General features: G+C 50.0%; 1 protein-coding gene across 4 annotated transcripts in view; it reads left to right on the forward strand.

Annotated features, from left to right (window-relative positions):
• The window catches only part of CELF4 (CUGBP Elav-like family member 4), a 315739-nt gene extending 306825 nt beyond the window's left edge, over positions 1–8914 (forward strand). For 2 of the 4 annotated variants that reach the window (XM_069568696.1, XM_069568697.1), the window contains exon 14: positions 8249–8914. In XM_069568696.1, coding sequence (XP_069424797.1) covers positions 8249–8275 — 27 coding nt within the window. In that variant the 3' untranslated portion in view covers positions 8276–8914. Of the gene's footprint in view, positions 1–6217; positions 6356–8248 lie in introns of those variants that run through there. The other 2 variants (XM_069568695.1, XM_069568698.1) reach the window with 1 other exon arrangement.
• The last annotated feature ends 14533 nt before the right edge of the window (positions 8915–23447 follow it).

The following is a 23447-nucleotide window of genomic DNA, read 5'->3' on the forward strand; positions in this document are numbered from 1 at the left end:
CTCTGGGGGCCTGTCAACGCTTGACTGCCTCACCCCTCCAGTTAACCACAGCTCAGTCTGGAGAGGAGGGAACAGGACTTTTCAAAGAGAACTTTACCAAAAAAAAAAAAAAACAAGAGGGGACAGAGGCTGAGGAGGGTGACTGTATGTACGGGACTGGGGCCCCTTACCCTGCCCACTTCCCAGAGCCCGTGATGAGTGGACAGGTGTCACTTTTCCCAGCTCTCTGAGTCCTGCCTTAAAGCTAGAGGCACCATCGGCCCACTCCTCCTCCAGGCCACATACTGCCCTGGGTGAAGCAGCTTCCTGGGGTGGAGTTGAGGCGGGGGAGAGGTGGGAGATGTGCCTGGTCATCAAGAGTTCACCCCCAGCCTGGCTTCCCCCACTGCGGTGCCCTCCTGCCATCCCAGCTTGTTCTCGGGCCAGGGCCAGGCTGCCAGCCCTCTGCCGCTTCCACAGTTCTGTGGGTCAGCTACTGTTAGGAGCTCAGCATGAGTGATACTGATCAGAATGCTTGTCCTTAGCAAGGCAGACAGACATCAAACAAGGACATACAATCAAAGAGTAAATTGTATAGGGTGTTGAAATTGTTGGTTACAGTTAAATCAGGTAGTCAGGGTAGGCCTTGCTGAGAAAGTGACACTTGAGCAGAGATCTGAAGAAGGGAAGACAGGGAGCCATGCCAGGGTCTAGAGGAGTATGGTGTACAGGCTCCAAGGTGAGAGCAAGGTGGTGTGTGCAAGGACCAGCAGTAGGCAGAGATGATGGGAGAGCTGTGGCAGGTTGGGGGCCAGGGGGAGTAGAAAAGGAGATCCCAGAGGTGAGGAGGGCCGCCTCGTGTAGGAACACAGTCCGCTGCGTGGACTTCGGCCTCTCTGCTGAAATGGAGGGCTAAGGGAGCCACTGGAGAGCTCTGAGGGGCACAGGGCTGTGGGTGACTTGCATTTCAGTAGGACCGCTGGCTGCTGTATTGATAGACTGTGGGACCACAAGCAGAGGTCAAGTGCCTGGACCGCTCAGTCCAGAGGCATAGCAGTCACTCAAGGTGCTGTGAAGGAGCTGGTTGCTGTTCGGAAGGAATTCAAGGGGGTGTGAGAGAAAGAGGGTTAGGATGGCGCTTGGATTTCTGGCCGGAGTGACTGCAAGAGCAGAGTAGTTGTGACCTGAGATGGTGAGGGCTCGTGAGAAAGGTGAGCCAGGTGACAGTTACACTTCCCAATGAAGGGTCAGAGTCTGGAGTCTGGGAGGGAGAGCTCCAGTTTCCCAGTCTCCTCCCAGATCCCCGCACTGCCAGTAGGGCCCCTTTTGTCCACTTGGGAGCAGCCATACTCACCTTCTCTCCAAGAGATTTTCTTGAGCCTCTATTCACAGCAAGGCTGTTAAAGCAAAGTCTGCCTCCCTTGCTTCCTGACTTCCCACCCCTGCCCATCTCTGGTCTGCATGAAATGTGCATGAGCACACATAGAGACACACACACACACACACACACACAGAAATGGGCATGCTTGCACTCACGCACACACATCCATTCAGAGTGTGGGCAGTTTCTGTGCTCAGTTCCGAGATAGAGAGATACATGGTCACCATCCTGCCCGCGTGGAGCTTCGGGCTCTGTGGCAGCCAGCAGATGGTGCAGAGGGCACATTTCCAGAGGAGGGAGGGACAGTGCTGTGGAAGTGACATGGTGCACTTTTTCTTCAATAGGTTAACTCTGCCATCAGGGCATGACCTGGGTCAAGGTGCTTCCCCTCTTGGGCTTGCATTTCCCCATGATGAAACCCAGGTGCTGGAGCCATCACAGGCATTTCTAGGTGGCATGCTGGGGACTCATGCCCTGCGATTCTGTGGCTCCCTCAACAGTAGCCTGTCTTAGCCTTGTAGACCTCGACGTAAGTAAGACCCAAGAAAGGAGAGGACATCAAGGTCAGAGCAAGGGGTGAGAGAGGCGGATTTGTTGTTTGGGACAGAAGGTAAGAAGTAGGCCCGCAGTGTAGAACCAGTTAGCAGTTGTAATTGTCGCATGGACTTAAGAGAAGTAGTTTAAAAAGCAGAGTGGTTCTTCCACTAGGGAATACAAAAGCCAGAAAAGATGAGAACCGCAGGTTTTCACACTGTGTTTACCATGCACGAGGCATTGTTCTTGTAGGTGGCAACTCTGGAGACATAACTGTGTACTTGACGCTGCCTGTAAGGTAGGCAGTGTTGTCTTTCCCATTGTGGAGTTGGAGCACACACAGATTAAGTCACTTGAGTGGTTGAGTCATGAATTGAGGGGAGGGGCTGCTTAAGGAGAATAATAAACGCCCCTGTATTCTTGCCCCACTCTCTCCTACCCCAGAGTCTTCTGACTACCAGAGAGGACACGTCATGACATCTCCCTCCTCTGGGGTCAGCCATCTGACTACCCCTTCACTAGGCAGTCTCCTACAAACACTGTGATGTCACATAATCCTTATGCTTCCCTGGTGGCTCAGTGGTAAGGAATCTGCCTGCCAATGCGGGAGACGTGGGTTTGATCCCTGAGTCAGGAAGATCCCCTGGAGGAGGATATAGCAACCCACTCCATAATTCTTGCTTGGGGACTCTCATGGACAGAGGAGCCCTGGAGGATTATAGTCCATGGGTCGCAAAAGGGTGGACGCAACTCAGTGATCAAACAACAACACATAACTCCTACATTCAAGTTGACCTTTTGGTTGCAACCACAGGATTTTAACAAATGGTGCCTTCAGGCTTTCCCAGCCCAAGGCTGTTAGAGGCTGTAACAGAAGGCAGGTGCCAGCTAAGGGCCAGACTTGGGGACTGCAGTGGGAAGAGGCTGCCAGCAAGGGAGGGAAGAAACAGCTATAAAAGCAGCTTAAAGTTGCATGATTTTACAGACCGACAAGGGATGTTTACAGATGATGAGTTCCAGTTACTCAGAAGGACAGAGCTCACCTGAGCAGGGGCTCAGGGGGCATAGCTAGGTGTGAAGAGGCCCAGGGAGGGGGATCTCAGAGCCAGTGGTGAAGACAGAAGGCTTAGAGGTGGCCAAATCAGAACTAGAGTGAGGGGGGTCTGGGGAAACAGAGGGGCCCTGGGAGGGCAGTTCTCGGCAGGGAAGTGTGGTTGGGCTCTGGTTCCCTGAAACGAGGCCTGGGTAGGATGCAGTCTGTGCCTCCTGATAGGTGAGTTCCTGGCATCCTTGCAGCCCCTGCCCTTTATCTTGTGCAAAGATGGGAGTTCTCCAAGAAATCTTTACTGGGTAACTTAAGAGGAAGGAAACAGGCAGAAGCATGAATGTGATCAGGTCCAGGCAGACACCCAAGTCGCTTGTCCCACCTTGGAGCATGCTGGGCTTGAGCTGAGGGCAGGTGCCTGGCTGTGCAGTTCTGCAGGGGGAGAGCTGAGGGGGAGAACGTGCTGAGTGGCAGGTCTGACTCCCTAGGAGCCCTGTGTCTCTGGACCCTGGGAGCCCCGTGTCTCTGGACCCTGGGCTTGGATCTGAGTGTGCTTTTGCACAGCGTCTGCTCCAAGCTTTGCAGGCACAGGTGCCTCGGGACAGACCTGCCTGGTGCTGGGCTGTGGTTTTGGGCCTGAGCCTTCTCCGGCTGGAGGCCAGCTGTGTTTAGAACCTGGCATCTAAATTGGCTTAACTTGGCCATAACTTCCTCACCCAGGTCATGGGGGGGGGGTGCTTCCCAGGCCCGATTCCAGTTCCCCACGCTGGTCAGTGATCCTGCTGCCACGTCTAGGGCTGGGTCTGGAAAGACTCTTCCAGAGGGCGGCCAGGCAGGGGTCAGGGTGGGCATAGGGGCCACTGTTCTCACGTGAAGGGAGTGGCCAGCCGGCAGAACCCGGGGGAGCCTCTTTAGGCTAAGTATGAGAGTGTGTTTGCGTGCTGGGGCCAAGTGTGTGTGAGAAAGTTCCCTTGACACAGCTCTGGGGAGGGGCTGTGTGGAATCCCCAGCATCGGCCAGAGCCAGGCCCTGAAGGGAGGCTGGAGGAAAGCTGGCAGCCAGCAAAGGAGCCCAGTGGCACGGGGAGGAGTGGGCGTCCCAGGACTGGGTGGGAGGGTCCCTGGGACTCCCTTAGTTACACTTGCATGGCTGACACCTAGTGCCCTCTGTGCCTCGTGGCTTGTGGGATCTTAGTTCCCCTGCCAGGGATTGAACCTGGGCCCTGGGCAGTGAAAGCTCAGAGTCCAAACCACTGGACAACTAGGGAGGCCCCCCGCCAGTGCCCCTCAGCTCTGAGGCCTCTTCTCCCGCCCCACGGGCCTGCCAGTTGGCTCTCGTGGGTGGTGGGTCTGTGGGTTTTCCTTGTGGAGGGGCTGGGGCTGCAGGCGGGCCTTGGTGGGCCCTGGTGTCGGGGAGGGAATCTGCTGCAGGAAGAGCTGGACGGCAGGCAGGGCCGGGCTCTGTGCAGGCAGAGACGCTCGGGCTCCTCAGAGAAGGCAGAGCCGGGGGCCAGGTTTAGGCTTAGAATCATCACCTCTCAGCTATGTTGCATCTTATCTGCAGCAACATGTCACAGTCTCAGGCTTCCCTTCCACATGGCCTGAGGGAAAACCCAAAGCTGAGAGCAGGAGCCGCTGCAGGTAGAAGCCGGGGACATTGGAGCCCAGCCTGGTGCATTGGCTTGGCACAGGCAGGGGTGCTGCAGGGGACCAGGAGCTGAGGAGCGAGCTCAGGGGTAACCAGGAGGAGGGGGTGGGACTAGGGACCCCCAGGGCCCTGGGTGGGGGCAGAGGACCCCAAATGGTGAATGAAGCGTGTTCAGGACAACTCACATTGGAATAACTGGATGGTGCTTCTGAGAGGGAGATCTCAGCCTGCACCAGTTAGGGCTCCATCAGTAAAGAAGACAGTGAGAAGGGTCAGTCTAGAAAGCTGTATGTGGCGGGGATGTAGGGTGTGAAGGAGCCGAGAACCGGGAGGCGGGGGTAGGGGGAAGCAGAGGACCAGGGTGACAGCCGCAGGGACCGGCAGGGAGCCAGGCCCGTAGCTGCCCCTCTCCGGTGGACTGTCCTTTTCCCTTTGACGTACCCTCCAGGGCACCCTAGCCTCCCCCGTGACCCTTTCTGAGTCAGAGCTTTGAAACCTCCCAAAGGCTTCACGTGCCAGGACCCCGCCTCACTTTGGGCCCCCTTGGGAGCAAAGCAGAGTGAATAAGGAAGCCGTGAAACAGGAAATCAGCCGTGCCAGGGCGTGTTTGTAGAGTTCCGAGAACACTGCCATGATGGACTCTAAATCTCACAACTGAGAGTGCTCGTTTTCTGAAGGTTCTGAGGTGCGAGGGCCGAGGCCGGGCGGCAGGGGGCAGGCCCGAGGCCTCCCGCAGCCTCCCGGCGCTCTTAGCGGGGACGCCCTTCCCTGGGGACGGTGGCCACCGCGGGCCCTGGACAGGGTGGGAGGCCGGGTTGTCGTGGGTGTGGACCGTCCCGGGCAGCCGAGTGTTTCCTGGATGGACCCCCGGACACAGCAGTCGCCTTAGGCAGCCTCTGACCCACCCGGCGATTGGGAGCCAGCCAGTCAGGCTCCCCTTGCTGACCACAGGCTGTAGCCAGGAAGGCTGGGGAGGCGAGGCACGCTCGGCCTCTGGGGGAGAGAGAAAGAACCAAGGAGGGGGTCAAAGCAGAGAGCGTGTCCCCCTGACCTGCTCGCCGGCCAAGGTGGTCTGAGGGGCTGTTTTCTTTTTTTCTGGCCCCCTCGCCACACTGCCCACGCCCTCCCTCCTGTGACCCGGAGCATGACGGATGCCCGTAGCGGCCCTGCGTGAGGCTCTGCTGTTCACAGTGTATCACCTGTCTGCATCAACAACCGTGTGTGCGTGTGCGTGCGTGCGTGTGCGTGTGTGTGTTGACGTGCCCATGTCGTTCGTCTGCCGCTTCCTCCATCCTTTTGGGTTTTTTTCCGTTCTCTTATGATTTGACTGCTGTTCTCTCATCTGAGCTTTTAGATTGATGCTGTGGTCTGGTGCTGTATAAATATTTTTCCTTTTAATTTTGTTTTAACTTCTTCCTTGCCCGTCTTCACCCTCAACCCGACTCTCCCTGTCCCCCCTTCCGCCCCGCCCCCCCCACAATCCCCGACCCCTCCCCCCTTCCTCCTCCCCCTCCCCCTCTTACCCACACTCTTGTCCTCTCTCTCTTTCTCTCTCTCTCTCTACATATATAAATATATATATAAATCTTTTCTTCTTTTGTCATTCAATCAAATTCCAACAACCCAACCAGGGCCAGTCAAATCCACCACAGTCTCGCGCTGAGCTAGGAATAAAGTTCACGTAATCACATGAGAGTGGAGAAAACAGTCCCCCATCCGTAAGTTCAAATCAACTCAAAGTTCACAGTGTGACATGATGGCGTCATGTAACAAGGCTAAGAATCGGTTGCATGACAATTGCCGTCAAGTTTCGTGGAGGTGCTGTGATTGGAGCGTTTCTCTTGGATGTTGTATCCGTTGATGGTTGGCCAGTCATGATCACACGTGCATTTTCCTGACTTTTGTGCTGCCACAACCTTTTTTGCTGTGCTCATTTTCGTTTCGTTCTTGGTGCTTGCAGTGGTTTTACTTTCTGTTGTTTGGTTTTTCTTGTTCAGCGTTTTTTATGCTTCTCTAGATGTCACATAGAGAAAAAAAAAAAAGAACAAAAAAAATAGTAAAAATAAAGATGAATTCCCGAATTATCGGACATGGGATCATTTAACTGTGCAAACCATTATTTTTTTTTTCTTAAAAATAAGGAAAACACCTTAAAAGTATCTATGCGTGGTTGATTTACTTGCACTTGAAAATATTGTGATTTTATTTTTTTCTAGAAATTTGGGGGCCTTTTTCAATTGACACTTTCCTAGGTCTGGTCTTTTTCAAGTTAGGCTATTTTAAATCTCACTTCAAAAGGAAAAACAAAAACAAAATCTCTACAGTAACAGAATGATAAAAAAAAAATTTAAACCAAAAAACTAGAGCTCAAAGCCCGAGGCCTCTGAGAGAGAGCCCGGTCACAATTGTAAGGTTTGTATTCTAGCTACTTCTGCTAAATTAAATGTGGGGAGGGGAGGTGGGGGACCTGGGGCTTGGGGAGGGCTTTTTGGTTGGTTTTAAAAAACAGTACTGACAAAAGCAAAATGCACTTTTTTGTTTACAACTGAAAAAGGGTCCTTGACAAGTGTTTTTTAATTTTATTATTATTTTATTTGGTGTTGTAATTGTTTAGATTGCTGTGTACGGTTTGCTGTTTGTTGAATCAACAGTGTGAAAAACCTGCCAGCATGGATTGATATACGCATGACGTTGTCCCCTCAACTGGGGGCTTTGCAGTTCTAACTCTCTTGATGTAACCAGTCACCCCCATGTATAAGTGGAAGCTGCTTGCTAGAATGGAGACGAGTCTCATTTGTTAATTCACAATGGTTAAGCATTCTCCTTCTGATTCTAGTCAGATCATGATTTTTTTTTCTTTGAAATGCAAAACAAAACACCAAAAAGCCACCATTCAAAACAAAATCGAGAACTGTCTGAGTTAATTTAACTGATGATTAAATCCGTTCTAACTTCTTTTAGGTTCTCCCATCCACTTCCTCAAAGTGCTGAATTTCCTCTAAATTCCCTGGCATGTATGAGAAAAACATTACGTGTGTGTGTGTGTATCTATGCATATACATACACACATATCCATGTATATCCACATATGTGCAGGTGAATATATTCTACACATATATCCAGATATACATATATATACATAGCCTCGCAAATAGTTACTGACCTTGGAAAAGAGGCGGTTCGCTTGGAAACTGGGCCAGGGTTCTACAAAATTCACGTCACGGACCGTGGGGAGGAGCGGGCTGGGCTGCTAGATTTCTGCCATCTTGTTTGCTAGGCTTCTGTATACATATTGTATCTGGGCTAGATCCCTCAGAGGTCAGTTTAATGATGAAGTCATACCCCACAGTCACAAATTCTTCCCGTAGATCTAGCCATCCCCCAATCCAGAACTCTAAAGGAACCCAAATCAAAAACCGTCTCCTCTGCTACAGCCATCACCTATAGCCTTCCCAGTGGTTTCTTACTCTGAATACAAGAGTCAATTTCTTTTTTTACGTATCATGATCATGACTAATTCTCATACTGGTCTCTTCCCTCCCTCCCGCCATCCCCCCCCAGAGCTCCCACCCTAACCCCCCTGAGGCAGGTTCCTTTTGGTGTTTGGATGTATTTTGCATTTCCTCTCTTGGCTTAATCAGCCCCGATTTTCTTCATTTTAGGGCAGGATGCTGAACGGGCTACATTAAAAAACAAACCTCTCTCTATATATATTTATAAATGAGAACTGTTGGATGACACCTTTGACATATCAGCCAATATCAATCAAGCTGAAGACTCCAGACACTCTCTGTGACTGTCACATTTCTTCAAGGAAAGTATAGCGTCTATGGAGTTCAGAGGGCACGTGTTTGGGGGAAAAATATATATATGACAAAGGGAAGAAGAAGATGAAGAAAAATGAGAAGAAAAAAACAAAACAAAAAAAGGCAACTTTCAAACAAAATAACTTGAGACAAGGTGGGGAGACTGCAGGGCTGGGAACTGGGAAGGGCCGCTGCTTCCCGATCCCCGGGGCTTTTCCAGCCCATGGGCGCCTGAGGCAGGCTGGGGCAAGCGGTGTGGCTGGCGGGGCCTGGTCCCCAGGGGGCGGCTGGGAGGTCGCCACTGAGCATCTCTATCTGTCATTCCTTTAGCTATTTAGGGACCAAAGGACCAAACTTTTTATTGCAGATGTGTAGCTCTAGGTCAAATAGAGGGGGAATGGAGGAGAACCTCCTTTCTGCCTCACGGCTGTTCTTGAAACAGCTTAGAGCGATTCTATGAAAAAATGTAATTAAAAACAAAACAAAACAAAAAAACAAAAAAAAAATTAAAAAAAGGAAAAATACTGCTTCAGTGCTTTTAAAACAGCAAGATAATAGTTCTTTGATACTTTGAGAGGCGCTTTGATCACCCTCATTCAAGTCTATGACTCTTTCCTATGGTTTTCTGTATTATATGTCTGGATGGAGCTGTTAAGATGAACAAATCGGTGGATATTTGGGGAAAGCAACAAAATACAAAAACTCGTTAACTGTGAAGTGTGAGAAAACGAGGGGAACAAAGGGGGCTGACAAGGCAAGATAATTGTTGTGAAAAGTCTGTAAATGCTTCTAACTTTTCCCCCCCCTCTTAAAAGCATAATAGTTGTACAGAATTTTAAAAAGGAGAAGTTTAAAATACCTATATAATAGAAGAAAAATTAGAGGAAAGCAAAAAAGAAAAAAAAAGAAAAAAAAAAAACCTATAGAAGTTAGCGTTATTGCTAAAATCCCAGATGTTGTAGGACTGTACTTTTGTAGAGTTTAGACTGAGCATCAATCCCTTCTCCCCGCGAGTGCTGTTGGACGCCGTTGACCCCGAGGGCCAGGCCGGACCCGCCCAGAACCGTGGGCCTCGGGCTGCCCACCACCGGTGGAGGCCGCGCCGCTGGCAGGAAGGCCCGCCGCCGCCGCCCTCGCCTCGCTTCGCTCCGGGAGCTGCGCGCGCTCGCCCGCTCCGCGCAAACCCTGGACACCTCCGCTTCACTCGCCTTCCATGCTTGCTCCAGAGACTTTCCGGGCAAGGGAGACCTGGGAACTTTCATCTTAAAACAACTAAACAACACACACACACACAAAAACCTTAACAAGAGAGAGAAAAAAAAAAAAAAACAATCTTTGAAGAATTTCTGAAACTGTTTACAAGGAATTTTGAAAAACAGGGATGTTTAAATGATGCCGGCTCTGTTTTTCTGTAAATAAATTTGCATATTTTGTAGGACTTTTAATTGTAATGATAGAGAAAAAAACAAGGAAAACTATTTAATGAAAGCACGATATTTATCTTTGGTAAATGACTTTAGAGCAGTTAAAAAAGACATTGCTTAAAAAAACTCAGAATCAGAAAAAAAACACTGAATTATTTAAGAACACATATATTTTAAAGTATAACATATTTATTATAATTTATTTGCACCGTTGGGAAGACTTGCTTTGACCTTCTGCCTTGACACCCTCTTCACTGACCTCTGGTTCATCTGGAGGCCTGGCGGGGAGGCCCTTGGACCTACCATGTTTTTTAATATTTTGCTTTAGAACATCTATCTGGTTCCTCTCAGGCCTTCTGTCTTTCCTTTCTTTCTATTTTGTTGGTTAATTATTATTTTAAAAAAATTTATTTTTCTTTCTCTTGGCTCCTTTTTAGGATGTCCAGATGTTGTAAAAAAAAAAAAAAAAAAAAGAAACAGCTGCAGTTCAGTACAACTGCTCTTTTCACACTCAACTCCCTAAAGCTCCTTGTAACCTTCTGTAACTATTGGATGACGCTTTCTCCAGCTTAGCCCTAAATAAAGCACAGTTTAAAAAAAAAGGCTCTTCCATGGTGGTCTGTGGTTCCTGGAGTCTGGTCAGCCGAGTCTCTGTGCCCTAGGGCTGGCCCACCGGAAGTAGCTTTGATCCCTCCGTGGAGCCAGTCTGCTGCCTGGACCTTCTGGAAAAGTCTCTCTTTACTGGTGTGCACCTCTGAAAGTCTCCACTGCATGCCCATTCCTGGGTTCCCTTGTAGGAGTGGCCACAGAGCCCACACCCAACAGGAAGGAGGAGAAGCCAGAACACCTTGAATGTGGGTGGGGGGATGTGCTCTGAGGAGCTGAGGAAGGAGACAGTGGAGGCAGGACCTGCAGTAAAGGAGGGGGAAGACACAACCCCAAACAGCCCAGACTTGCCAGGCATGGTGCATTTTGTTCTTGGTCTTGCACCTTCCACTGCCCTGACACTTCTCTGGGTGGAGAAGACTGAGGTTCTAGATGATCCACAGAGGCGGGGCTCTGGTGGGAGGAGCCTGGAGTGTTGCCTTCTCTGTATAGTGAGAGGGAGGCAGGGAGATGTCCACTCCCACAGGAGGCTTGCGAGGAAGGCATGGGATGCAGGAGGAAGGCATGGGATGCAGGGAGGTTCCCAAGACAGGAGACCGGGAAGTAGGGCCTGGGGGAGGGGAAGGAGGAGGGAGGGAGCAGGTCCTCCTGAGGTGAGAACCCAGGTGCACAACAGCCATGCTTCTTCGTCACACTCCCTCCTGGGACAGCCCTTTCTCGCTAGTCCATCTTGTCCCCAGGGCCCAGCCTCTAGCCTTGCGAACCTGTCTAGGAATGGGCAGGCCCCACCAAGGGTCTCCATCTCCTCCCCCCACGTGATGGGAGGGGGAGGTGCCGGGAGTCCTGGCAGGCACAGGGGTCTGTCTGTCTGTGCCCTCCTGTGAGAGGCGGGGAACGACTTCAGCTCCCCATCCTCTGTGGGGGGAGTGGCGGGAAGCAGCACCTGGTCCCTGCCTCCCTCCTCGCCTCACATCTCAGTCCCCAGGCAGGGTCCTCTCCCGTGCGTCCCATGCTAGCCTGTGGAGATGCTAGCCTGGGGAGAGAGGGCCTTCACTCCTCGGGACCTGGGGCAGGCCTTCAAGCCTTGAGGTTCTAAGGTGAGACCCTCCCTGTCCTCTGAAATAACCCATACTTAACCTGCCAGTTCTGAGGAACATCTAGGGAGCTGGTCTTCTCGGAGGAATTCACTGCGAGGGGTAGATGTCTCACCGGGAGTTACACAACCCTGTGAGGAAGGGAAAGGTATTTTCTAGGGAATTCTCTGGGTTTTGAGCCTCAGACTATTCTAAACCATGGTTTCTGTTGGACATTTGCAGCTGAAAGCCACTGTGCCTGCCAGAGGGTGACAGCTTCAACCACATTGCCTCCAGTCACTCTCTGAGACCCCAGGGAGCCCCGCCAGCCTCCCCAGCCCTTCCCCACTGCATGCCCTCTGTCCGGCACAGCGCACCCCCACCTCCACTGCTCTGGCTCAGGGGCAGTGGGGCCTCAGGGACCTATCCCCAAGGAGCTGGGCTGTGCAGTGGGTCGGCCTCTTTTGCTCTGTTCCAGGCATGGATGACTGAGAAGAGAGATGAAAACACAGGGCCCAGGTGTGAATACCGCCAGTTCTAGAAAATAAACCTTTATTTAAAACCACCCACCAAGTGACTGGGTACACACAGCACATTTAAGAGAGAAGGTAATGTATTAGCCTCTGTGGGGTGTGTGTAGGGGCATGGGGGGCACCAGAGGTTCCTTGAAAAGTTGCTGCAAACTCTCGGATCACTTTGCACATGATTACAGGGAGTTCAGGGGTCCCACAGCCCATCCATCACCCCCTGGTTAAGAACCCCTGATTTGCAGTGTTATTTAAGAAAACCCAAGACACAGCTCTCGTTCATTTCTGCTTATATTCTACGGTTTCCTGGTTTCCTCTGGTAGTACAGTCATCCCTTGGAATCTTCAGGGCATGGGTTCCCGGACCCCCGCAGATAAGCAAAGTCTATGGATGCTCAAAATGGCCCAGTACAGTCGGGCCTCTGTTTTTGTGGGTTCTTCATCCGTGGATACGGAGGGTCGGCTATATTCTACCTGCAGTGTGTGATTCCTTCACAGCTTCCCTAGTTTTTTTTAAAAGACTTTTTGTTTATTCTTATAAACTTTTTATTTCATGTATAATGGAAAGTAGAGATACTTGCATAACAACCCCCATACACAGCACTAAGCTTTAACATACATCAATTCCCTGATTATTTTGAAGAAAATCCCAGTTATCAAGTCATTTCATTGGCAGACACCTCTGTTTCCCCTCAGTGTTATTGATGCCACACTGACATGCTCTGGCCTGTTGGGCAGCTGCACCCTTGCTGTGTAAGTGTGGGGCATCCCTGTGGCCTCTCCCAGCCTCACGCACAGGTGGGCACTGGTGCCCGGGCCTCTCTCCAGCCCCTGCCCTGGCAGCACTTTCAAAGGCCTTTCAGCTCTTCATCCACCCTTCTGTACTCATATCTTCTCTCACTTTTCTCTTTCCTTCTCTCTCTTTCTCCTTCCTTTCTGTGCAATGTTAATATGAGAAGAATGTTTACTGAGACCTCTGGCTTTCCTGGTGGCTCAGACAGTAAAGAATCCGCCTACAATACAGAAGACCCAGGTTTGATCCCTGGGTCAGGAAGATCCCCTGGAGAAGGGAATGGCAACCCACGCCAGTATTCTTGCCCGGAGAATCCCAAGAACAGAGGAGCCTGGTGGGCTGCAGTCTGTGGGGTCACAAAGAGTCAGACATGACTGAGCGACTAACACACATACACTGAGTTAATAGCTCCCATCTCCTTTGGGCTTCCCTGATAGCTAAGTTGGTAAAAATAATTCACCTGCAATGCAGGAGACCCCAGTTCTATTCCTGGGTCGGAAAGATTCACTGGAGAAGGGATAAGCTACCCACTCCAGTATTTTTGGGCTTCCCTGCAGGCTCAGCTGGTAAAGAATCCGCCTGCCATGGGGGAGACCTGAGTTCAATCCCTTGGTTGGGAAGATGCCCTGGAGAAGGGAAAGGCTACCCACTGCAGTATTCTGGCCTGGAGAATTCCATGGACTGTATAGTCCATGGGGTCGCAAAGAGGTGGACACGACCGAGTGACTTTCACTTCACTTCACTTCCTCTCCTTCTGGGTTTCTATAAAGGTCCAACATTGTCCCTATTCTGAGCTGGATCCCACCTGCTCCTGCACACAGGGGCTGGTACTGCCACACACGGAATGTCCTAGAGTTTTCCCACCCACACGCGTGCCTCCAAGTCCAACATCCATCTTCCATGTTCTGCTGCCTCCAGACCAGGTGAATCTGTAGCTCCTCCTGGCACGAGGTCTGCAGGGCCAGTGTTCCAATTACACCCAGTTGAAGCAAATGGACATTCCCCAGGTGAGTCAGATGGTAAGGGGACATCTGGGCAGCACGGTCATGGCCCCAGCCCTGCCTGAGGTGACAGCATCAGCCTTGGTGTGACTGCTATTTGTGTCTCTCCCAAAGTGGAATTCCCCCAAACCAAAATTATTAGCTACCATCGATGCCCTACCTTCCATCGACTGTTCACTCTAGTCAGCTGGATGTTCAGTCCATGGTGATCCACTGCCTGCAGGGATGAATGAGTTAAAGCAGGAAGGAAGGACAAACTGCAGGCAACTGAAAGCATGTTCCAAAGAGGTAGGTGTTCTGCAAATGCTTTAAAGGAATAAGAGGACAGTTGGAATGCGTGGGTAGCCGACACTCCCTTTCCTTTCAGCTGAGTATCAGCTTTTTACTTTCTAGCTTTCTCTTTCTACTGCCCCTCCTATTTCCCTAAGCTGTTCTCCCTTCTCCCTGTAGGTCCTCCCTTACCCCATCAGTCTCTGGCCTTTAGCTCTCCCAGACCCCAGGCTCCCAGGCCCAGCTGGTGGACAGCCAGCACCCCAGACCCCTCATCACCCCAGCTTCTTTTCCCTCATGCTAACCTAGCTCCTCATATCTTCAGGGAACCCTGAACGTCTCCGTCCTACGTTGCATCTTTGTGGACATCTAACCATGATCTGCCCAGACCAGGAGGAGAGTGGGAGGCTGTATGTCAGAGTGAAAAAGGCGTGGGCTTCGAAGGGGTACATAGACCTCTGGTGTCGTTTGGGAAAGCTGACCTAACCTTTCTGAGCCTCAGTTTCCTTATCTCTGAAATAAGGATACCAATACACCCTCGCCCCCAAGAGTTGTGAGGAGTAAAGGAGACACAGCCACACACAACCACGCCCCATCCCGAGGATCCTCTGAGTTGTAAATTCTTGAATAGTACAGATACTCAGAATGAGTAATTCAGGCTCGGAGCCCCTCCTCTTTCCCTTTCCTTAGTTCCATCCCACTGACAATTCACGTCCCAACCAAGTGAGCTTGAACTTGGTGCCAGGCCACTTCCCATTGCTTTCTCTAGGTTCAGTGAGCCTGTGACTCTCCCATAGAATCCGTCAAGTTCGGCTGCACACCTCTGTCTCTCACTGTTCACACACCTTCCTGGGGACCCCTATTCACGGATGGTCCTCTGCCCCTTCCTCTCTCTCTGCCCTTTCTTTTCCTCATGAGCCTCCCCAATACCACTGTGGCTGTCAGTATCTGCAGGCATCCTCTCCCGGTTCACAGAGCCTCAGGCTGCACATCAGTTTGGTCTTTGCACTTAAAAAAATTTATCTAGTTTTTGAAATCAGTAACATATATTTCAAAATTCAAAAAATATGAAAAAGCGTATGATAAAAAGTCTTTCCACCCCTGAATCCAGTTGCCCATTCCTGTCTCCAAAGGGAGTCAGTGTTACCCGATGTCTTGTTTACCTTGGTCTTTAGTGTACAGATGTGTGTGCACTGGTGTTAGGGACTCAGTCATCAGTAAGGAGACCCAGAGTCAGGTGGTGCCGGGCCCAGGCCCGAAGCTGGCTGGTGGGATTCCCAGGAAGTGAGCCCAGGCGTGGGGCAGCTCAGGAGACCCTGGCTGAGCAGGGGAACCTGGTCCTTTCCAGCACACTCATCAGCTGGGCACATCCCTTTGAGGCATGGGGGAGCAGTCACTGCTGAGGTGCTTGTCCTGAGCCAGACACTGTGAAGAGCTTCTTAATTATAATCTCATCCGATTCTCTGAGCTCGGTGTTATCACCCCTGTTTGACAGATGAGGAACCAGGCTTGGAGAGGGTAAGTCCCCACCGAGATGACCCAGTGTCAGGGTTCCAGCCCAGGGCTGTCTGCAGAGCTCTGCTCTTAGTCTCGGCGTCTTGTCTTCCTTGCTTGTAAATTCTCTGCACAGTTGCTCCCCTCCAACCCTTCTCTCGTGTCTCTCTTTTCCTGTCCCTCCTTCTCACTTTTTTTTCTCAATAATATTAATTTTTACCTTTAGGAAATGGCATTGCCTCTACTGACACAGGTCAGTCCTCTTCTTCCTTGCCCTCCTGGATTATCTGGGCTGGCCCAGTGATTGTACAGGTGAGGGCATGCAGGAGGTGACCCCTCCCACCTGATGGTGGGGACAGAGTGGAGGGAGAGAGGAAAAAACCCAAAGGCCTGGTTAGCTTTTATTATTAACAAGGAGAGGAAAGTAAATGGAAATAAATGAAGCATTTATTAACATTTTATGCTGCTACCTGAAGTTCAAAACCCTTTAGAGCTGTGTCAGCTTGGTTTTCCCCAGCACGCTAAACTCTGGATAAAACTATGAGCATGTTGTTAAGATCAATGCTGGAGAAGGCAATGTCACCCCACTCCAGTACTCTTGCCTGGAAAATCCCATGGATGGAGAAGCCTGGTGGGCTGCAGTCCATGGGGTCGCACAGAGTTGGACACAACCGAAGTGACTTAGCAGCAGCAGCAAGATAAATGCAAACTGGTTCACCATCACTCCAAAGCAAGGGGAAACTGTGACCACTTCTGAAGGTACCCAATTCCACTAACTAAGGCACAAAGACGTCCCTTGTCTCCAGAGTCTCCACATGAACCATCTTGGGCATTGCCCTTCTCTCCCACCTCGTCCTGGGGCTCAGCTCTGGGCATTAGGGTGGCAGGAAGCCCAGGGCAGCTGGGTGCTGTCCACCCACCTCCCTTCTGCCTTCCACTCAGGGCCCTCTTGGGGTCCAAAGAGGGGCTTCGGAAGCAAGGCTCCTGTGGGGCGTTTTTGCTCTGCACAGGCAGCCCCCTGAAAACTAACATGAGGGCCACAGAGCAGACCCCACACCCCTGCCTTGCTGCACTCTTGCTCTGCTCAGGATCTCAGATCCTGTCATTAGGCCTTTTTCTTTGGGTGAGACTAGGGCCTTAATTAGTTATGCTTTTTTTAAAAAATGCAAATCACCTTGGGTTGGGAGTGTATTTGTTCTTTCAGCACTCAACCGAGTGCACACACCCAATGCCCGCTCAGTGCTAAGGACCGGGGGTGGGGTGATGAAGACTACACACACAGCCACCTTCCAGGCACAAGGCCAGTGTGTTGTGGGTGTGTTCTCAAATCCCGGAAGTCATCCTGTAAGGTGCTATCAGATGAATAGCCAGAGGCTTGGGAAGGTAAATAACTCGTGGCAAATCACAGTGCAAGTCGCTGCTCTGTTTTAGATGGATAGCCAACAAGGAGCTACCGCGTGGTGCATGGAACTCTGCTCAGTGTTGTGTGGCAGCCTGGAGGGGTTGGGGAGTTTGGGGGAGAATGGATACATGTATATGTACAGCTGAGTCCCCCTGAACAGGTTCAGGCTGTTCACCTGAAACTATCACAACATTGTTAATTGGCTATACCACAATACCGAAGTTCAAAAAAAATTCACACTGTAAGCAAGTAGTGGATTCCACCTTCAAAATCAGCTGCACTGTCCCCTCCCATGGGTTCCCTGACGGTAAAGACAGCTGCAGGACAGCCTGGTGAACTGTGCAGGGGCCCGGAGTAGCCCTGATGAGACAATGCCAGTAGCTCAGACTAGAGAGGAGGAGACACTTGGGCTGAGTGTGGCAGGGTGAGCAGGGGTTAAACAGACCCCGAGGGAGATGGTTATGGAGGAACAAAGGACCTCAGACATGCTAAAGACCTGCAAGATGCCTCAGGTAAGTGGGGATTGTGCTGGGGAAGACACAGCCTTGTCTAAAGAGAAGCCATTACTGATAGGCCAGGCAGGGTCCTGGCTACTTCATTGACACCATCCCAGTTAACCTTCCCAACCAGCCTACACCCCGTTTTACAGACGGGCTTAAGCAACGTGCTGCAAGTCACCTGGTTTTACAGAGCTGGGGTTTGAGCCCAGTCCCAGATAGCAGGTTCCAGACTTAAAATCACCATATGACTTTGGAGGGGGCTACCTTTCCAAGGCACAAGTATAAGAAGTCTTCACTCAGAAGACTCTGACTGACTGTATTTCTAAGCCTCAAAGACAGGCGGCCTAACCACAGGGCAGAAGAGTGGAGACAGGGCCAGCCTGGAAAATCTCAGACCTCCATGTTAGTTTCTTCCTCTGCAAAGTGAGGTATCCTGGGTGGGTCTCAAGGATTCGGCCCAGTCCCTTTGTGCCCAGAGCTTTCTCTAAGTGCTGGGAGGGGAAAGAGGAGGTGCAGAGGAGAGAAGCCCCGAATGCCCTCAGCCAAGCTCTCAACATGAGAAGCACCTGGATGAGAAGACTACACAGGGATGAGCAGGGTTTTCCCCACCAGTCTGCTCTGCTCTCAACTGGGCAGAGGACCCCGGCTATCCTGTCCTGAGCTGGGTGACCTGACGAGGCCTCTGGGCCCACAGCATCCCCTTTAATCAAGAACTACTTGAGAGCGTTTTGTACTTTCAGCATTGAACTCAGTGTCTGGCACATAGTCGGTGCTCAGTGATGTTTGCTGAATGAACGAGAAGAGGTGTGGAGTGGCAGCGGGGGGCGGGGAGCTGCCTCCCACGAGTCCTCCCAAAGCACCCCACACCTGTGTCCTCTTGGCAAGGCCCCTGTGCCTCAGCTTCCCCAACTCTGACCAGGAATCACAAGGAAGCCTGGTGGTTCTGGTCTTCTTAGTACCGGGGAGCTCTGGAGATGACAGCCACCCTCCTGGGATTCTGGTCCTACTGGGGCCCTCAGAGATGGCTTATGGACACAGCTTCTCTTGTTTTCCCAGGTTTCTGACCATTCAGATTCTCCCACCCTTGGTTCAGGTTCCATCTGCTTCAGGAGTCTCCAGCTCAAACTAAGCACCTATTTCCTGACCTCCTGTTGCCCTCAGGGTGGAGACACTTCACTGGCCCTTGTTTACACTGTCCTGTGTTGCTCTGAGTCTATAGCTCCCTCTCCAGCTGAAGGTCCTGAGGACAATAATTGTCTCCTTTTCCAGCCTGTCTCCTAGCTCTGGGACCATCAAAGAGGGTGGTGGGAACACAGCAGAAGACTAAGGATTTAAAAGGCATGTAGCTGTACCCCAATGTTCAGTGCAGCACTATTTACAATAGCTAGGACTTGGAAGCAACATAGGTGTCCATCAGATGAATAGATAAAGAAACTATGGTACATACATACAATGGAATATTACTCAGCCATGAAAAGGAATGCATTTGAGTCAATGCTAGAGGTGGATGAACCTAGAGGCTATTATGCAGAGTGAAGTAAGTCAGAAAAAAAACACAAATACCATATATTAATGCATATATATGGAATCTAGAAATACAGTACTGATGAACATATTTACAGGGCAATATTGGAGCCGCAGACATAGAGAACAGACTTAAGGACTTGGGCGGGGAGAGGAAGGAGAGGGTGAGATGAATGGATAGAGTAACATGGAAACATATACCCTGCTGTATATAAAATAGATAACCAATGTGACATTTCTATATGACTCAGGGAACCCTGACTGGGGCTCTGTAACAACCTAGAGTGGTGGGATTGGGTCAGAGGGAGGTTAAAGAGGGAGGGGACACATGTATACCTATGGCTGACTCATGATGATGTATGGCAGAGGCCAACACATTATTGTGAAGCAATTTTCCTTTGATTAAAAATAAGTAAGTTTGACAAAGAATTAATCTCCAAAATATACAAGCAGCTCATGAAGCTCAATACCAGAAAAATGAACAACCTAATCAAAACGTGGGCAAAAGACCTAAACAGACCCTTCTCCAAAGAAGACATACAGATGGCTAATAAACACATGAAAAGATGCTCAACATCACTCATTATTAGAGAAATGCAAATCAAAACCACAATGAGGTATCATTTCACGCCAATCAGAATGGCCAGCCTCAAAAAGTCTACAAACAATAAATGCTGGAGAGGGTGTAGAGAAAAAGGAACCTTCTTACACTGTCAGTGGGAATGCAAACTAGTATAGTCACTATGGAGAAGAGTGTAAAGACTCCTTAAAAAAACTGGGAATAGAACTGCCATATGACCCAGCAAACCCACTACTAGGCATACACTCTGAGGAAACCAGGATTGAAAGAGACACGTGTACCCTAATGTTCACTGCAGAGCTATTTACAATAGCTAGGACATGGAAGCAACCTGGATGTCCATCGGCAGATGAATGGATAAGGAAGTTGTGATACATATACACAACGGAATATTACTCAGCTATAAAAAGGAACACATTTGAGCCCATTCTAGTGAACCTGGAGCCTATTATACAGAGTGAAGTAAGTCAGAAAGAGAAAGACATATATTGTATATTAACACACATATATGTAATTTAGAAAGACAAAACTGACGATCCTACAAGCAGGGCAGAAAAGGAGACACAGATGTAAAAACAGACTTTTGGATCCTGTGGGAGAAGGTGGGGGTGGGATGATTTGAGAGAATAGCACTGAAACCATGTTATTTACATGGTCACATGTAAAACAGATGACCAGTGCGAGTTCAGTGCATGAAGCAGGGCCCCCAAAGCTGGTGCTCTGGGGCAACCCAGAGGGATGGGGCGGGGAGGGAGGTGGGAGGGGGGTTCAGAATGGGGAACATAGGCATACCTGCGGCCGATTAATGTTGATGTATGGTGAAAACCATCACAATATTGTAAAGGAATTATCTTCCAATTAAAATAACTTAATTTAAAAACAAACAGAAAGTAAGTTTGGAAAAAAAGGAAAAAAGTGGCATGTGGCCATTGACTGCTGAAACTCCTGGGTCAAGGGTAGATGAGAAATGGTATTTACATAGTCTCAGGTAATGCCCTTCCTGACTCACACACAAGATACTTATAAGTTACACAGGAAAGGAAGTGACTTTACAGTGGAGAAACCCAGCAGACATCATCTTAACCTGGTGATCAAAGTTAATATCACCTGGAATGAAATAGCTATCATGGGCCTCTCGGTAGGATGACTGAGAATGACACATCATTTAATTCTTGCTGAAAACGCAGACCTGAGTTTGGTCACAAGAACGCAAACCAGTCCAAATTGGGGACAGCCTACAAAATAAGTAGTTTGTACTCATCTAAAGAGACATGACAACTAAATGTAACTTATGATCATAGACTAGATCCTGGCGAGATTTTATTTTCGTTTTGTTAGAAAGATATTTGAGGAAAGGAAAAAAATTAAAAACTAAAAAAAAAGGAAAATTGGCAAAATTTAAATCTGTTCTGCAGATTAGAAAATAGTGTTCTATTTATGTTACTTTCTTGATTTCAATCATTGTCCTGTGGGTATGGAAGAGAATGTCCTTGTTTTTAAGAAATACATGCTGAATTATTAGGGGGGGAAGAGTAGCTGGTCTGCAGTTTACTCTCCAGTATTTCAGAAGAAAAGTAATAATACATGTGTGAGATATATGCATTATATATGTGTGAGACAGAGTGAATCTGAGTTAAAATGTTAACCCTGGGGGATATGGGTGAAGGGTGTTCATGTAAAGAAATTCTTTGTATTATTTCTAAAACTTTTCTGTAGGTCTGACTTCAAAATAAAATGTTTGAAAAACAAAATGTGGCCAGTTTGACCATCAGCTGGGTCAGCCTGAGAGCTGTCAGCCATCTAGACTGGGTGCTGCAGGGACCACCCCCTGCCCCCCTCCCTTACCACTTACCCTTCTTTCCCTGGGAATCTGAGAGGACAGACCCTCCAACATGGATGTGAGCAGTGCGTGTCATGGGCGATGAGATGGGGCCACTGTGGTTTCTGCTGCCCCGTCCTGGCTCCTGGGGGTACCTATTCCCATCCTCATCCTCAGGAACAGCCTGATTAGCAAAGCAAGAAACACAACATCTTTAGTTCTGAAGAGAGAAGGGACAGATTTGAAAATCCTAGAGGTGGAGAGTGGAGACGGGAGGGCAGAAGGAAAGGCTGTGGGCAGCCAGCAGGCGCCCCTGAGGAAGGCGCGTGGACCACAGCTCCAGGGTCCCCACTCTGGAACCGTTCTTGACTCTGTCTGCTCTGGACAGTCCTCAAGGCAGGGGTCCAGTTCTGCACAAGGGGATGAGGTGGTGATGAGAGCACAGTCCTGACTCTGGGGAAGGCAGCCCAGGCTGTGGAGAGAGGTGGAGGTAAGCAGCATTCTGAAACGGGCGGGTGTGCCGTGGGCTGCCCTCCTGGAGGCTGAGAAGAGGGCTGGGAGCACTGCCTGGGGTGGTGACGGGCCGCAGGTAAGCGCCGTGTAGGACGCAGGCTGGGGTAGCTTTGCCTGGTTGTCATGGAAGCCCCAGGTCTCCATGCTTCAGAGGGCCTGTCGCCCCTTACCAGCCATCAGATAAATGATAAAAGCATCTGATGTTTAGGAAATGCTTCACAGTTGTTCACCCAGCAGATGCCAGAGCATCCTTTTGCTGTATCCCCAACGTCATCCGTGAGCTGGCTGTGCAGGTGTGTGCTCTCTGCCTCTAGCAAGCCAGGCACTGAGTTTGCACTGGTGAAGTAAACTGCACGTGTCACACAGTTACTGCAGAGCCAAGACCTGATCCCCAGCCTCTGGCGGAGCCCTAGGTAAACTGGAAGCTGTTGCTGCGTATTGGAATCTCAGCTGGCCTCTCTCCACTGGGCCCTGCTGCTCTCCAAGCTTAACCACCAGAACTAGCCTCCAAGGCTGTCCACAAGCTCCCTTACCTTGGGGTCTCTGTCTCCATGCCTTTGATACCTTCCTCCGTCCAGGGCATCTTCCATTCTTCCTTCCAGCCCTTGCCCAGCAGTGAAATCTTATATTCTGGGAAATTCTGATGGAAGTCCCCATCCCAGGGGCTGCCGTTCAGGCTTCTGGGCCTGCACCGACCTCTGGGCATGTTAACTGCAGCTTGACAGTTCCTGGGTGCTGCCGGGACCACGCCATTGGACTTTGTCTGGTACCCAGTGGACAGTCCAAAGATGCTTCTGAGTTTCCTGAAGACCTGTGATTCCTGAATTCTTTGGATTCCAGGGTCCTTTGAGAATCTGATGAAAGCTGTGAATGCTCTGTTCCAGTTAGGCCTCCAGGTGAGGAGGACGGTGAGGCAGGTGATGAGAGGACTGTGGGCAGGGGAGCTCTCTAGCCAGACGAATGCTCCTGGAAGGGATTTCACATCATAGGGAGAGAGCTTTCATTTCTCGTAGAGCCTCATCCCAACACCTTCCCTTGGACAGGATGGAACAGAAGGCGACTGGATTTCTGGCTGAACCCCTCTGTTCAAAGGCTCAGCCAGGGGATCTCAGGAGGCACCCCCAGCCAGGCTCTCCCCTGCTGTGGCTGCACGCGGCTGGGGAAGAGGCCAGTGGAGATGTGAGAGAAGTTCACCGTGGGGGTCACACTCCCAAGTCCCTTCTCAGACTCATTGCTACTCAACATTTTTTTCCCCTCCAAGTCAGTAAATCTTCTATTATTCTCCAAGTTGATATAGTAAGCCTTGTCATTTTGAGAAGAAATACATAATGGTATATTAGAGAAAGCATGGATCTCCTCATTCATGCTTAGAAAAAAATTTATTACAATGTAAGAAAGTCTGAATAGCATGGATTTATTATAATGATTTAACACTTCTGCACTTGAGTTAAAAATGCCCCTCCATAAATAACTGTCCCTGGAAAACATAGCAAATTTACACAGTTTACCGTTCCTCCATGTTATATAAAT

Source organism: Ovis canadensis, chromosome 23 (genome assembly GCF_042477335.2).
Source record: "Ovis canadensis isolate MfBH-ARS-UI-01 breed Bighorn chromosome 23, ARS-UI_OviCan_v2, whole genome shotgun sequence".
Classification (NCBI taxonomy): domain Eukaryota; kingdom Metazoa; phylum Chordata; class Mammalia; order Artiodactyla; family Bovidae; genus Ovis; species Ovis canadensis.